This window comes from Cynocephalus volans, chromosome 1 (genome assembly GCF_027409185.1).
Source record: "Cynocephalus volans isolate mCynVol1 chromosome 1, mCynVol1.pri, whole genome shotgun sequence".
In the NCBI taxonomy this organism is placed as follows: Eukaryota; Metazoa; Chordata; class Mammalia; order Dermoptera; family Cynocephalidae; genus Cynocephalus; species Cynocephalus volans.
The window spans coordinates 292,448,841-292,463,325 of record NC_084460.1 but is presented as its reverse complement, the minus strand read 5'-3'; the positions used below and the strand labels follow the sequence as shown (position 1 = coordinate 292,463,325).

The 14,485-nt window shown below is 39.4% G+C and overlaps 1 protein-coding gene and 1 pseudogene across 1 annotated transcript in view; one reads left to right on the top strand and one right to left on the bottom strand.

Annotated features, from left to right (window-relative positions):
- FBXO36 (F-box protein 36) overlaps positions 1–14,485 on the bottom strand; it is a 92,178-nt gene that overhangs the window by 14,380 nt on the left and 63,313 nt on the right. The window contains exon 3 of the mRNA XM_063080308.1: positions 4,435–4,607. Within this exon, the coding sequence (XP_062936378.1) occupies positions 4,435–4,607 (173 nt within the window). The remainder of the gene's footprint in view (positions 1–4,434; positions 4,608–14,485) is intronic.
- On the top strand, positions 2,365–4,244 carry LOC134389616 (pre-mRNA-processing factor 19-like; annotated as a pseudogene).

Below are 14,485 nucleotides of genomic sequence, written 5' to 3'. Positions count from 1 at the left end.
GATCTGAGAAAAAAATTAACGTACAGAGAAGGAAAAAAAAAGATTTAAAAACCAGAACTAAATGCAATGTAGTTTACTTGATTGGATCCTGAAACAGCAAAAGTACATTAGTGGAAAAATTGATGAAATCCAACTAATGTCTGTATTTTAGTTAATAGTATTGTACCAAGATTAGTTGCTTAGTTTTTATACATGTACCATGGTTATGTAAGATGTTAACACTGAGGAAGCAGGGTGAAGGGTATATGCAAATTCTCTAGATTATCTTTACAGCACTTTTATAAATCTAAAGTTATTTATAAATTAAAAGGTTTTTATTTTTTTAAAAAAGATGACCGGTAAGGAGATCTTAACCCTTGACTTGGTGTTGTCAGCACCACGCTCTCCCAAGTAAGCCACAGGCCAGTCCCCAAATTAAAAGATTTTTAAAAATAACAACAACAACAACAAACAGAAGAGAAAAGATATAAGTAAAGTCCCCAGGGGAAGGCCCTGGAACCAGATGGCAAGTAGAACTGACCTTGAAAAAGAGAGGAACACCTCCCTCCCTGAGATCAGAGGAAAGAGTTGTAGTAATAAACGTGTCTGAATTTGAAATGGAAGCCTCTTTTCATTAATAAAATAGTTAACTGACAATAATTTATAAATGAAGGGACACAACAAGTAAATGGAGCACAGATAAAACTTAGATTGACAACAGAAATAAATGGTTAATATCACACGGAAAGAAAAAGCAGCAGCCCTGAGCCATGTTGCATCTTTTAATAATTCTGCTCTGCAAGGATGCTGAGGGCTGCCATCAGCAATCTAGAAAAGCCTTGCTTTAGATCACCAGGTGAATTATGGAGGATACTTTCAAGACTGCTCTAAAACAATGGCAGGACACTGAGAGGGTGAGTCATAGAGAGCGGAGGCGAGTAAACCTGGCAAGAAGAAAGTGCTCAATGTCAGGAATAAACACCCCAAGACACTGCAGTAGCTGCTGTTTCCTATCAAATCCTTCCACTTACTTTCAGGAGCAAACCCAGGGCCTGGCAGAAACTTTTAACAGATCCCAACTAGTATATTTTATTTATTTAAGATTCTCCTTTCATTTAAAGCATGAATAATCAGCTTATTAGCAGCAGCAAGTACAAAATCTCAACTTTAATACACTTTTTAAAATGACAAAAATATATACAACAAGGGTCTGGATCCCTGTACTGGCTAGCCACCCCCCCCCCCACCAAAAAAAAAATACACACACACACACACGTATGATGATTGCTCATAGTACTTATTTCTGGCCCTCCATTTTTAGGGGAAAAAAATCAAGTAAATATATATTTTTTTTCTATAGTCAAAAGGGATATAAGTAATGCAGATTAAATTACTTTAAATTAATTTTTAAACTCAAGAAATTTTATCACATTATTGTGGAAAATGTTGACTTTTTAGATTATAAGATTATTATTTGAATTATCCTGGAAACTGTGTGTTTTTTATAAATTGACATTGTCCCAATACATTGCATACTCTAAATATCGAGCTCATCATGTTCTTTATTGCAAGCAACAGACTCCCACTTTGACGAACTTCAGCTGAAAAGGGATTGAAGAGCAGGTGAGTAAGTGTATGATTGTCGGGGGAGGGGCTCTAGAAATGAAGAAACAGCTGAAGGGGCAGGAATCAAGGCACCTTCCAGGATCCAGGAGTGGCACTGATAAAGGTCATGTCAAGGCCCTGACACTGGCTGAAATCAGCACCAACTGTGTTTTCTGTTCTTGTGTACATTCTGCTGAGGATTCAAAGTGGTGAGAGAGTTCATCTGGTCAGCATGGGGCGAGAAGGAGAACAGGGCACTGCGATGGATGCCCACCAAACCACACATCCTGCAACTCAGCAACAGCTGTTACTGGAAGAAGTGGACATGGATGTGGGGTGGTTACCACTTGCTTGTTCTCTTATGTCACCATGACTCTGCCCGAGCTGTGCCTGGCCTTGAGTGCCCCTTGACCTGGAATGACCCTAGTCCTCCAGACCACCTGTCAAACTCCTGCTTTCCCCTCAAAACCCCACATAAAGTAATCCCCTTCTGTGAAGCCAGGCAAAGGAAATCACTTTGCACTGTCTTTGTACCTTGCACACACACTTTTGTTGAATTGATTACACTATATTGTAATTATCTGAATCTGCATGAATCTCTCCTATTAGACTGTAAGTTCCTTGAGAGCAGGAATAATATCTTTTCATCTCTGCTGTCTATGTGCTTAGGACTGTGTCCGTCACAAAGTTAGTACTCAACAAATGACTGTTGAAATAAATGCAAGCAGCAGCTAGTCCAGGACCCTGGTGTGAGGTGCCTTGGAGCTCAGTGACTGTGCTATGTCCCTGATCTGCTTCATCTCCAATGAAGTGCCAGAGCACCCATGTGTGTCCCCTGTCTCTAATCATGTCTATCGGTGGCGGCTCACTGAGAAATACATTGCAGAGAATAGTACTGACCCCATCAACAACTAGCCTCTTTCTGAGGAGCAGCTCATTGACATAAAAGTTGCTCACCCAACCTGGCCCAAGCCTCCCTCAGCCACCAGCATCCCAGCCATCCTGAAAGCCTTGCAGGATGAATGGGATATGGTCATGCGGCACAGCTTCACTCTGCGCCAGCAGCTGCAAACAACCCGCCAAGAACTGTCCCATGATCTGTACCAGCACAATGCCACCTGCCATGTCATTGCCCAACTCACCAAAGAAGTCACTGCTGCCTGAGAAGCTCTGGCTACAGTGAAACAGCAGGCTGGTCTCATTGTGCCCCAGGCTGTGCCAAGCTCATAGCCAAGTATTGTGGGTGCAGGCGAGCCAATGGATTTAGACAAGCTGGTGGGAATGACCCCTGAGATTATCTAGAAGCTTCAAACAAGACCACTGTGTTAATAACCATGGAGCATAAGAAGAGAGGGAAGACTGTGCCTGAAGAGCTGGTGAAGCCAGAAGAGCTCAGCAAATACCAGCGGGTGGCGTCCTATGTGGGGCTGCACAGCGCCAGCATTCCTGGGATCCTTGTCCCGGACCTCTGCCCCTCCAACACCAAGATTCTCAATGGTGGGGCAGATAAAAAAGTTGTTGTCTTTGACAAAAGTTCTGAGCAGATCCTGGCCACTCTCAAAGGTCATACCAAAAAGGTCACCAGTGTGCTGTTTCACCCCTCTCAGAAGCTGGTGTCTTCTGCCTCTCCAGATGCCACCATCAGGATTTGGTTGGTCCCGAACGCCTTTTGTGTATAGGTTATTCAAACCCATTAGAGTGCTGTGACAGGCCTCAGCCTCCACGTCACTGGTGACTATCTCCTCAGCTCCTCTGATGAACAGTACCAGCCCTTCTCTGACATCCAGACAGGGTGTGTGTTCACCAAGGTGACAGATGAGACCTCCGGCTGCTCTCTCACCTGTGCGCAGTTCCACCCTGATGGACTCATCATTGGAACAGGAACCATGGACTCTCAGATCAAGGTCTGGGACCTGAAGGAATGCACCAACATGCCCAACTTCCCTGGGCACTCAGGCCCCATCACCAGCATTGCCTTCTCCGAGAATGGCTACTATCTGGCTAGAGAGGCCGATAACTTCTCTGTCGAGCTCCGGGATCTGCACAAGCTTAAGAACTTCAAAACATTGTAGCTGGATAACAACTTTGAGGCGAAATCATTGATTTTTTACCTCAGTGGTACCTTCCTGTCTCTTGGTGGCATGGATGCCCAGATCTACATCTGCAAACAGTGGATGGAGATTCTTCACCTTACAGAGCATAGCAGCCTGACCACAGAAGTGGCCTGTGGGCACCACACCAAGTTCATTGCTTCAACAGGCATGGACAAGAGACTCAAGTTCTACAGCCTGCAGGCCCTGACCCTTCCAATGGAAGTTGGGTCTCATCTCAGTTGTGGGGTAGAGTCAGGGGTGTGGGGGTGGAGGGTGAAAACTACTGGCAAGGGGGGCGTCTATGGAGGGGAGCATCGATGGGGCAGGACATTCACATCATTTCACTCTGGTCTGGGAGGCAGCCTGAGAGCCATAGCGGCATGGACCACCCCTCATTCATGCGACCTCCAGGCCCCAGGGGAACAGACATGGGAGGAAGAACTGTCACCTTCTAAAGGCTCAGGGTTGGAGCCCAGGGCATCTCCCCTCATGTTGTTCAATGAGTCTGTGGTGGTGGCTGTTCCACAGCTACTTTGTTTCAGTTCCTGTGAGAGGGGGAGAAACTGAACTATGGGAACTATGAAGGGGATGGGCACAAATGCTCGTGCTGGTTTTTGTAAGCAGGGACCTAGTTTCATTAAAAAAGGAAAAAAAAAAAAAAGGAATACAAATAATAAATCACTGCTATATTAAAAAAGAAAAGCTTTGAGAAAGCACATTGAAAATTCTATATAGACACAAAATAATTGACTATTACCTTTGCAAATCTGCGTGATGTCTGAGAAAGCCTAGCAACATCTTCAAGATCCAGATAAGAAATGATATTCAGGAGCAAACTGTCTGAGAGCCGTTCAAGGAAGTCAAATTTACCTTGGCACAAATTGAAGATATAGTCTAATACTCTTGCACCAAATATTAAGGCAACTTGAACTGTAATTCAAAGAAACCAACAAACCAACATGGTTATTATGTGTAGTCACATAAAAACAATAACAATAATCAGTGAGATACACGCGTCAGTGCATTTTCTTCCCCTGGGAGTGAAATTAGATTATGCTGAGTCATTCATACTTTTACCAAGCTGCCTTTGGGACTAAATAGCATGCACTTCTGAGACATTTGTTTCCAATTGCTGTCCCTACCCTGAGATCAGAATCTTTTCGGGACATTCACTGTTTAACACAGTGATATCTGCATCCACTTGATTTCATGGGTACCAAATGCCAGTGCATATGACTGACTTTACTAGTCTGGGCATTATCATGGTCCTCATAGCCCCCTGACTGGGCAGCTACATGGAGAAAAAGGATGCTGGTCCATGTGGATTTTCTACCACCCCCGCTCACTCCCCAAATTGGTCTGAAATACATTAATATCTCTGAATTTTAGTTGATTTTTGTCCTCTTATTTATATATGTTGTTTTTCCACCAAATTTTTCTTTCTTTCTTTTTTTTTAAAAGATGACCAGTAAGGGGATCTTAACCCTTGACTTGGTGTTGTCAGCACCACGCTCAGCCAGTGAGCGAACCGGCCATCCCTATATGGGATCCGAACCCAGGGCCTTGGCGTTATCAGCACCGCACTCTCCCGAGTGAGCCACGGGCCAGCCCTCCACCAAATTTTTCTTCCTTCCTCTTTACCTTCTTTCATCCCTATCTTTACACAATAATAAAAATAAAAATAAATAGAAAAAGACAGGGAAATATTTCATGAAAATTATTTTAACTTTTGTCTAGTATTTTTCATACCTTCTCACTCATTCAAAATTAGGAAATATTTCATAAAGAATCAACCAATAAAAAAAAAAAAAAAAGAATCAACCAATACAATGATCTACCCAAACATGTCTGATGTAGGAAGAAAACAGGATTTTCCCCCCAGATCCCTGAATAACCAAGAAGTAGAAATATGTTTGGAAGGATAGATGTTCAAATTTAAACAGTGGTTAAATACGGGTAGTAACTTTCATTTTCTTCCTTTTGCTTATCTGTATTTTCTGATCTTTCTACAATAAACCCATATTAGCAGTATAATTTCCTAAAATTTTGGAGGGAAAGGCAACCTCCTTTTAAAAGACAGGAAAACAGAGTGATGGGCTGTGTGTGTGGATTCCAGGGGTCCCAAAGCTGGGGGTTTCTCAGTTTCTCATTTTTTCCCTTCTAACTCAGAAAGCACCCCTATAGCAAGATTTTCCAGAGAACTGCTCTTAGATGAGAGAGAGTGCACTCTTTTAGACTAAATGTCCAAGATTTGGGGACCACCTCTTTTCCTACACCTGAAAAATCTCTCTGGAGTAAGTGGGATGCAGCTGTCATGAGCAACGATCTCCCTGTAGAAGCAGGCAGAACTGTGATCCTAGAAGTTGGGCTCCCTGATTTCAGAATGTTAGTACTGGGCTGCTTGTGTTTAACACAAGCCCCAATTGTGTTAGCATGGAAGAGCCAGGTATATAAGATTTCTCTCCCAAACTGGTTAGCCCAGCTTTCTAGAGGCATTAAGGATTTAAGTTGCTTCTGAATTCCTAGTGTGTCCCATTCAAAACACTTCTAAAGTGTAAGGGCTTTCTTGAGAGAGAAACAGCCTTGTCAAAAACTCAGTCTTAAAGCGGAGGTATTGTACAGAACCCCTGGCCCACCATCAGAATAAGAAGAAAAAGCAGTGCTTATTTATTGGAGGGAAAAAAAACCTGTACATAATTGGAGATACATGTTTGAACACTTTAAAATGCCAAGAAAACATGCTCAAAGCATGCTCGGATGTACTTTAGGAAGTCTCTACCAATAAACTACTAAAAATGTAAAAGTTATAAAAGGATGTATACACCTAGGTATGAAATGTGATGGTTTCAAAATATACAGGTGTTGGAGTATTTGGGGAAAAATTGCTTTTTTTTTAGTACTTTTTTTGTAACCAACATGTAACCAACACATTTCTCTTGAAATAAGAAAAAAATATATATATTAAAACAAACTCATTTTGAAAAATAAAATCACTAACTTTATGTTGGATTATGTGGCTCCAATGATTCTCTACTTCTGGATTCATGCCCCTGGATGTTCCTATCCCACAATGAATAGGGCTGACCTGTGTCATCAATAGGATATTGCAGAAATGATATTCCAAGGCTAAGGCATAAATGACATTGGAACTTCTACTTTGCTCTCTTGGATCACTCACTCTGGGGGAAGCCAACTTCCATGTCTTGATGATACTCAGCAGCATACAGGGAGGTCCACGTGCCAAGAAATTGAAGCCTCCTGCTAACCACCAGCATTGATTTCTCAGCCATGTGTATAAGCCATCCTGGAATGCGATTCTGCAGCCCCAGTCAAGCCTTCAGATGACTGAAACACCACGCAACACCATGCAATCTCCAAATCAGAACCACTCAGCTAAACCATTGCCAAATTCCTGACTCACAAAAACTGTTTGAGATAATAAACATTTATTATTATTTTAAGCCATTAAGTTTTGGGATAATTTGTTACACAGCAATAGATAATAGAGATGTAAGTGCCTACAAGTGTTGTGCTGCCATAATGAAACCTAAAGTGTAGGAATGGCTTTGAAATTGGAAGGGTCATAGAAATTTGAATGTGTGTGAGGAGAGTGTTAGTGAAAGCCTAAAGAAACGACAAGAAATCAGTATAGAAGCTTGATGGACTGTGAGGAAGTTTTAAAGGTGAGGACTTAAGGGAAACAGGAAAATACTATTAAAAACTGGAGGAAAGGGGATCCTTGTCATGTAGTAACAGAAATTTTAGCAGCATTATTGCCTACTATAATATGGAAAGAAGGAAATGTACGTAATGGATTGCTAATCCATTTTTGTACCTAATGATTTAGCTAAGGAAATTTCCAAGCAAAGTGTTGAACATGCTGCCTGATTTCTTCTTGCTGCTTAAAATAAAAGATCAGAGGGAAGAGATAAGCTAAAGAAAGGTCTCTTTAAAAAGAATGAGAATTTGGGCCGAGCCTGTGGCGCACTCGGTAGAGTGCTGCGCTGGGAGCGCGGCGACGCTCCCGCCGCGGGTTCGGATCCTATATAGGAATGACCAGTGCACTCACTGGCTGAGTGCCGGTCACGAAAAAACGACAAAAAAAAAAAAAAAAAAAAAAAAAAAGAATGAGAATTTGCTGGTTTTGAACATTCTCTGCCTCTTCAGATGTCAAACAATGCTAAAATTAAGAAACAGCTCCCAGGCAAAGATCAAATTCAGGACAACATAAGAAAAACATGGTACAAAAATGAAACCAAGAGTGTGGCTATAAGATGCTCTGTTAAGAACCATTCAGTTGGGGGCCGGCTCATGGCTCACTTGGGAGAGTGTGGTGCTGATAACACCAAGGCCATGGGTTCGGATCCCTATATAGGGATGGCCGGTTAGCTCACTTGGGAGAGCGTGGTGCTGACAGCACCAAGTCAAGGGCTAAGTTCCCTTTACTGGTCATCTTTTGAAAAAAATAGAGAAAGAAAAAGAATCATTCAGTCAAACCTTAGGGCTTCAATGAAGCTTAAAGGTGTTAACACTCAGAAGTCAAGGGCAGATGCTCAAGGTAGAGAAGGGCTTATCTCAACAAGATGTGTAGGTGTGGTTTTGTATAATGGAATGAACCCCAATAAAAGTAATAGACAACAATAGATGTTTTTAAGAGGATTTATTGGTAGAAACGCTGCCAGCCAACTTAAAGAGAAAGGGTCATTGGTAGTACTAAAGGAAAAGAAGACTTCGGGCTCCCAAACTTCTGAAAGCAGGAAGCTGAGAAAACTATGCATCTGTAGGTGCAGGCTACCTTTTGTGGGAAAAGATGGATGGATAACTCAGAGGGTTGAATCAAGAGCCCCAAGGGAAAAGCCAAGAGCCATAAAGACTTAGTGCCAGGTCTTGAGCCTTAATCAAGAACTGACAACCTATGCCCTGCTGGACTTTAGAATTTCTCTGGACTAATGACTCCTGTGTGACTCCCATTCCTCCACTTTTTCAAGAGCAGTATCTACTATGGTTCTCTCATGACTGTCCCATCATTATATGTTGGGTGGAGGAGGGGCAGAAAACTGGTCTCATTCACAAGTTTCAACTCTAGTGGAATTATCCTTGAGGAGCTGTGCTTTAAGGCATTACACCTGAGGTGCCCCATCCACACATAGACTTGATTTAGATGATGAAATTCTTAACAACTAAAGATACACTTCAAAAAGAAAGAAATTTACATAGAAGGAAGAAATAGAATTCCAGAAGCAATGATGAAAAATGAAATGGCAGTAAACACAGGCAAATCTAAACAACTGCTACTGTATAAAACATGTTTTAAATAAACTTTGGAAGAGGTGTCAAAACAAGGCAAATCAAGGGCCGAGCCCGTGGCGCACTTGGTAGAGTGCTGCGCTGGGAGCGCGGTAAGGCTCCCGCCGCGGGTTCAGATCCTATATAGGACTGACCAGTGCACTCACTGGCTGAGTGCCGGTCACGAAAAAACGACAATAAAACTTTAAAAAAAAAAAAAAAAACAAGGCAAATCAAAACACCAGTCAACAATTACATGTAAGGTAGAAGGTAGAAGGTAGATTTTTAGAATGTAAACACTCTAAGGTCCTTTATGTTCACAGCACAGATAGAAATATCGATAATTGTTAGAGTTTTATAAGTCACGTTAAATTAAACTTGTTAAAAATTTAAAGGACACTACTTAAAAAAAAAAGAAAAAGAAATATATACTAGTCAATTTTGTGTTGCTATAACAGAATTACCTGAGACTGGGTAATTTATAAAGAACAGAGTTTTATTTGGCTTATGATTCTGGGACAGCTGCATCTGGCACGGGCCTCAGGCTGCTTCTACTCATGGCGGAAGGTGGCAGGCAGACGGTGGGTACAAGCAGATCACATGGCAAGAAGAAGCAAGAGAGAGAGAGAGGAGGTGCTGGGGTCTTTTAAACAATCAGCTCTCGTGGGAACTAATAGAGTGAGAACTCACTCACTACTCCCCCCTCCCCCAGGGAGAGCATGAATCCATTCATGAGGGATCCGCCCCCATGACTCAATCAGTTTCCAACACTGTCACATTGGGGATCAAATTTCCACATGCGTTTTGGAGGGGACAATACATCCAAACTCCATCAAAATACAAGGACAACTTCCAAAATAGTGTGTAATCAGTTGGAGATTGGTTCACAGCTGAACAAAACAGAAAACTCAATTTAAGATGGCATAGCCAAATAGGGTTGTTGTTTTTTTTTAATTCTCTCACAATTAGAGTCTGGAGATAGGCAGTTAAAGGCTGGTATGAGAGCTCCATTATGTCATCAATGTCCCAGGGTCCTTTTATCTTTCAGTCTCACAGTCTTATGAGGTGGCTCTCCTCTTCAGGGTCACTCTAAGATAGTTCCTGTTCCCTAAGTGTCACAGCCATGTTCCAGTAGTTCAAAGGGGTGGGGCAAGGAACAAAAATGTGCATATAAGTTGAGTCTCCACTTATCTGGAGGCACTTTCTGAGAAGATCTGATAATAACTTCAGCTCACATTTTACTGAGCAAAACTGGGTCACATGGCCACATCTGCAAGATAGAGAGGGAAATGTAATCTCTATTTTGAGAGGAAAAAATGGAATAAAGAAAACTCAAGGGCCAGCCTGTGGCTCACTTGGGAAAGTATGGTGCTGACAACACCAAGTCAAGGGTTAAGATCCCCTTACCAGTCATCTTTAAAAAAAAAAAAAAGAAAGAAAGAAAGAAAAAAGAAAACTCAATAGAAAGGAGGAAATGGAAACAAAACAAAGAAGCAAATAGAAAGTATAAGACAAATGCACAAAATAAGATGACAGGAATTACAAGCATATTAGCAATCACACTAAATGTAAATGAACTAATTATGCCAGTTAAAACACTCTCAGATACATAATGCATAAATACACTCATACATACACATGCACACAAATCATTATGGCTATATGCTATTTATAAGAGACATACTTAAAAAATAACGATATGGAAAAGTGAAAGGAATAGAATGGAAAAGACAGACCAACTCAAACCAAAATAAAGCTGATACAATTATATTGATACCAGACAAAATATACTTTAAAGAAACACTCATTATTAGGGATAAAGAGGACCATTATTTAATGATAAAAGGAGTAATTTGCCAGGAGGATTTAATACTTCTAAACTAATATTCCCCTAACAAAATACACAGAACAAACACTGATGTAATTATCATGAAAAAAAAGACAAATCCTCCATTATAGCAGGAGATTTTATAATACCTCTGTCAATACTCAATACACCAAAGAGAAAAAAATTAGTAAAGATATAGAATATATGAACAACACTATTAATAAAATTTCTTCAGTGGACATAAAAAAGAACCCTGCACCTAACAATTAGAAGAATTATTTCAATTTCAATTTGTGTCAGGTATACATGGAACATTTGCAAAATCTGACCATGAGCTAGGCCACATCCAACAAAGAACTGATATCACATAGGACCAGGTTCTCAGATCTTAATGCAACACACTTAGAAATTAATAACAAAAATATAATACCCTTATATTTATAAAGAAATTTATTTCTCACAGTTCTGGAAGTGGAAAGTCCAAGATCAAGATGCGGGCAAGGTAGGTTTTATTCTGAGGCCTCCTCTCTTGGCTTCTCTTGCTATGTGCTCATGTCACCTTCTCTTTGTGAGATGGAAAGAGGGAATAAGCCTCTGATGTCTCTTCTTACAAGGACACTAATTCTGTCCAATTAAGGCCTCACCCTTATGACCTTATTAAACCTTAATTAATTCCTTAGAGGCCCCTTGTCCGAATACAGCCACACTGAGGGTTATGGTTCAACATATGAAGCTGGGGGAGGGCACAAACATTCATCTATCATAACCCTTCAAACACTGGAAATTTAAACACATTTCTGAATAATTTATATGTCAAAGGAGACATCATAAATTCAATTTGTAAATATTTAAATTTAAGTGACAAATTCCACATAACAAAATGTGTGGATATAGTGGTTGTTAGAGAAAAAGTCACTGCTTTATATGTGTATATTAGCACAAGAAAAACAAAGATCAAATATGAATGAGCTATGCAACCAAATAAAAAAATTGATTACCCCCAAATTAGAAGGAAGAAAATAACAAAGAACAAAAGTAAAATAGAAAAAAAAAAAAAAACAATGTAAATGATCAAGGAAACCAAAAAGTTGATAATTAAAAAATGATGAATAAAATAGACAAATTTCCAAGAATGAACAAGAAAAAAAGAACAAAAGCATGAATCAATTTTATCAGAAATAAATATGAGAATATAACTGTAACCACAACAGAGACTTAGAAAAATCTTTACACCAATTAATTTGAAATCAGATAAATTGGACAAACCTCCAGAAAACTATAATTTACCAATTCCGACTCAAGAAGAAAGAGAAAACCTGAGAGGCTATAACCAGTAAATAAATTGAACCACCGATTGATTAAGAAAAGAAAACACCAAGTAAAGCTTCAGGTCTACACTGCTTTACAGATTAGCTTAATAAACTCTCTAAGAACAGACAATTCATATCTTACACAATTTGTTCCAAAGAACACCGATTCATGAATAAAAACTCCTAGAAAACTAGTAATAAAGGGGAACTTCCTTAACCTAATAACATGATATAGGATAGTTACCAAAACCCAATAATGGTAACAATAATAATAATTTGTATAGTATTCAGTATTTGCCAGGTGCTGTTCTTGTTGTATATATGAAGTGTGATATTATTTAATTCTCACAGTAACCCTATGAGATGAGTGTTATTATTATTCCCCTCTTAAAGAGAGAAAGATGAGGAACAGAGAGGGTGAGTGGCTTGCCCAAGATCACATAGTGAGAAAGTGGCAGAACTAAGATTGAACTCAGGAAGTTTGCTCCACAATGCATCCCCCTAATCATGATGGTATACGGTCTGTAATGTTAGGAATAAGACCAGAATGCCCACATTCACTATTTCTATTCAATATTGTTTTAGAGGTCAAAGCAAGAAAAAAGAAAAAAAAAAAAAAAAAAAGGGAAAATATAAAAATGCATCATGGTTAGAAAGCAAGGAAAAACTGCCTGCCCTTACTGCATATGATCTAAGTATTAACTTACAAAAGTCAAGAAATTCTACTGGAAAAACATCAATATCATTTATTTATATATAAGCAAATATTAATTCAAAATTATAAGTTGATATGCATTTATCTTTTGACCCAGTAATCTCACACTGAAATAACCTATGCACAAGGTTATTCACTTTGGCATTATTTGTGATATAACAAGATTGGAAACAACCCAAATTTTCATCACTAGGATTCCTGTGCATCCACACAAAGAAATACTATGCAGCTGTAAAATAAAATGAAGAATATCTCCCAAGGCATGAAGTCATCTCCAGAATATAATGATGAAAAAATAAGGTGCTGAACAGTATGAGTGGAATGCTACCATTTGTATAAGTTGGGGATGGGGAGAGAAACAAATATATTTATGAATTTGTTTATATGCAGAAAGAAACACTGGAAGAAGAAATAGAGCAAAAGTAGCTACATATAGGGCAAGGGAAGAAAAAGGTAGAACAAATAGAGATGGAAGCAAGCCTCTGAATGTACACTGTTTTACACTTTTGATTTTAGAAAACATATGCATAATTTATATATTAAAAAATTAAAATAGAATTTACATTTCTAAAAATGATCTTATTCTTAGCAACCAAAAATTGTAAGGTGACTGAGGAAAGTTTGAACAAAACATGTAGGCAATCTTTATGAAGAAAACACTAAAACTTTATTGAAAACATAAAAGAAGACCTAGATAAATGGAGAAATAACCATGCTCATGTTGAGAAGACTCAATACCAAAGGACGACAATTCTCTCAAAAATCTAGAAGTTCAATATCCAATTATGGTTAAAATCTCAACAGGAACTTTTGCATAGCTTTATCAGCTGAGTCACTGTAAAGATTGCAATTAAAGCAATGAGTGTGTTGGTGTGAGACAAAAAAACCAATGGAAAAAAATAGCCCTGGAAATGACAGGTACATATTGGAACCTGGAATATGTAAAAGATGAGATTACAAAACAGCGTGGAATAACTAAACCGTCCTAGAAATGATGCTGGGAACAATGACCAGCTATATAGAAAAAAAGTTATAATGTTTCATCCCATCATATCCAAAAATAAACTTGAGATAAGCTTAAGACCTAAAAGTGAAAAACAAATCATAAAATATTTAGAATTAAAAATAGGGTTATATCCTTATAAAATCAGGGTGGGGAAAGATTTCTTAAACAAAACACAAAAGTGCAAACAATAAACTAAAAGACTGACAGATCTGACGGCATTAAAAATTTTGGGGGGATTGTGGGGGCAGCTGGCAGCAAGGGAACTGAAGCCTTGACCGTGGTGTTACAAGGCCATGCTCTAACCAACTGAGCTAACTGGCCAGCCCAGATGCATTAAAATTATAAACAGTATGGGTAAAGACAACATGAACAAAGTATCTTAGTCTGTTTTATGCTGCTATAAATGAATACTATAGACTGAGTAGTTTGTACTGAACAGAAATTTTTTCAGCTCATGGTTCTGGAGGCTGGGAAGTCCAAGACTGAGGGGCCACATCTGGTGAGGGCCTTCTTGCTGCGTCATAACATGGCAGAAGTCACCACATGGTGAGAGAGCATGCGAGAGACAGCAAGAGAGGGCCAAACCCACTTTTATAACGAACCTACTCTTGCAATAACAAACCCATTCCTGTGATAATGACATTAATCATCTCTTAAATGACC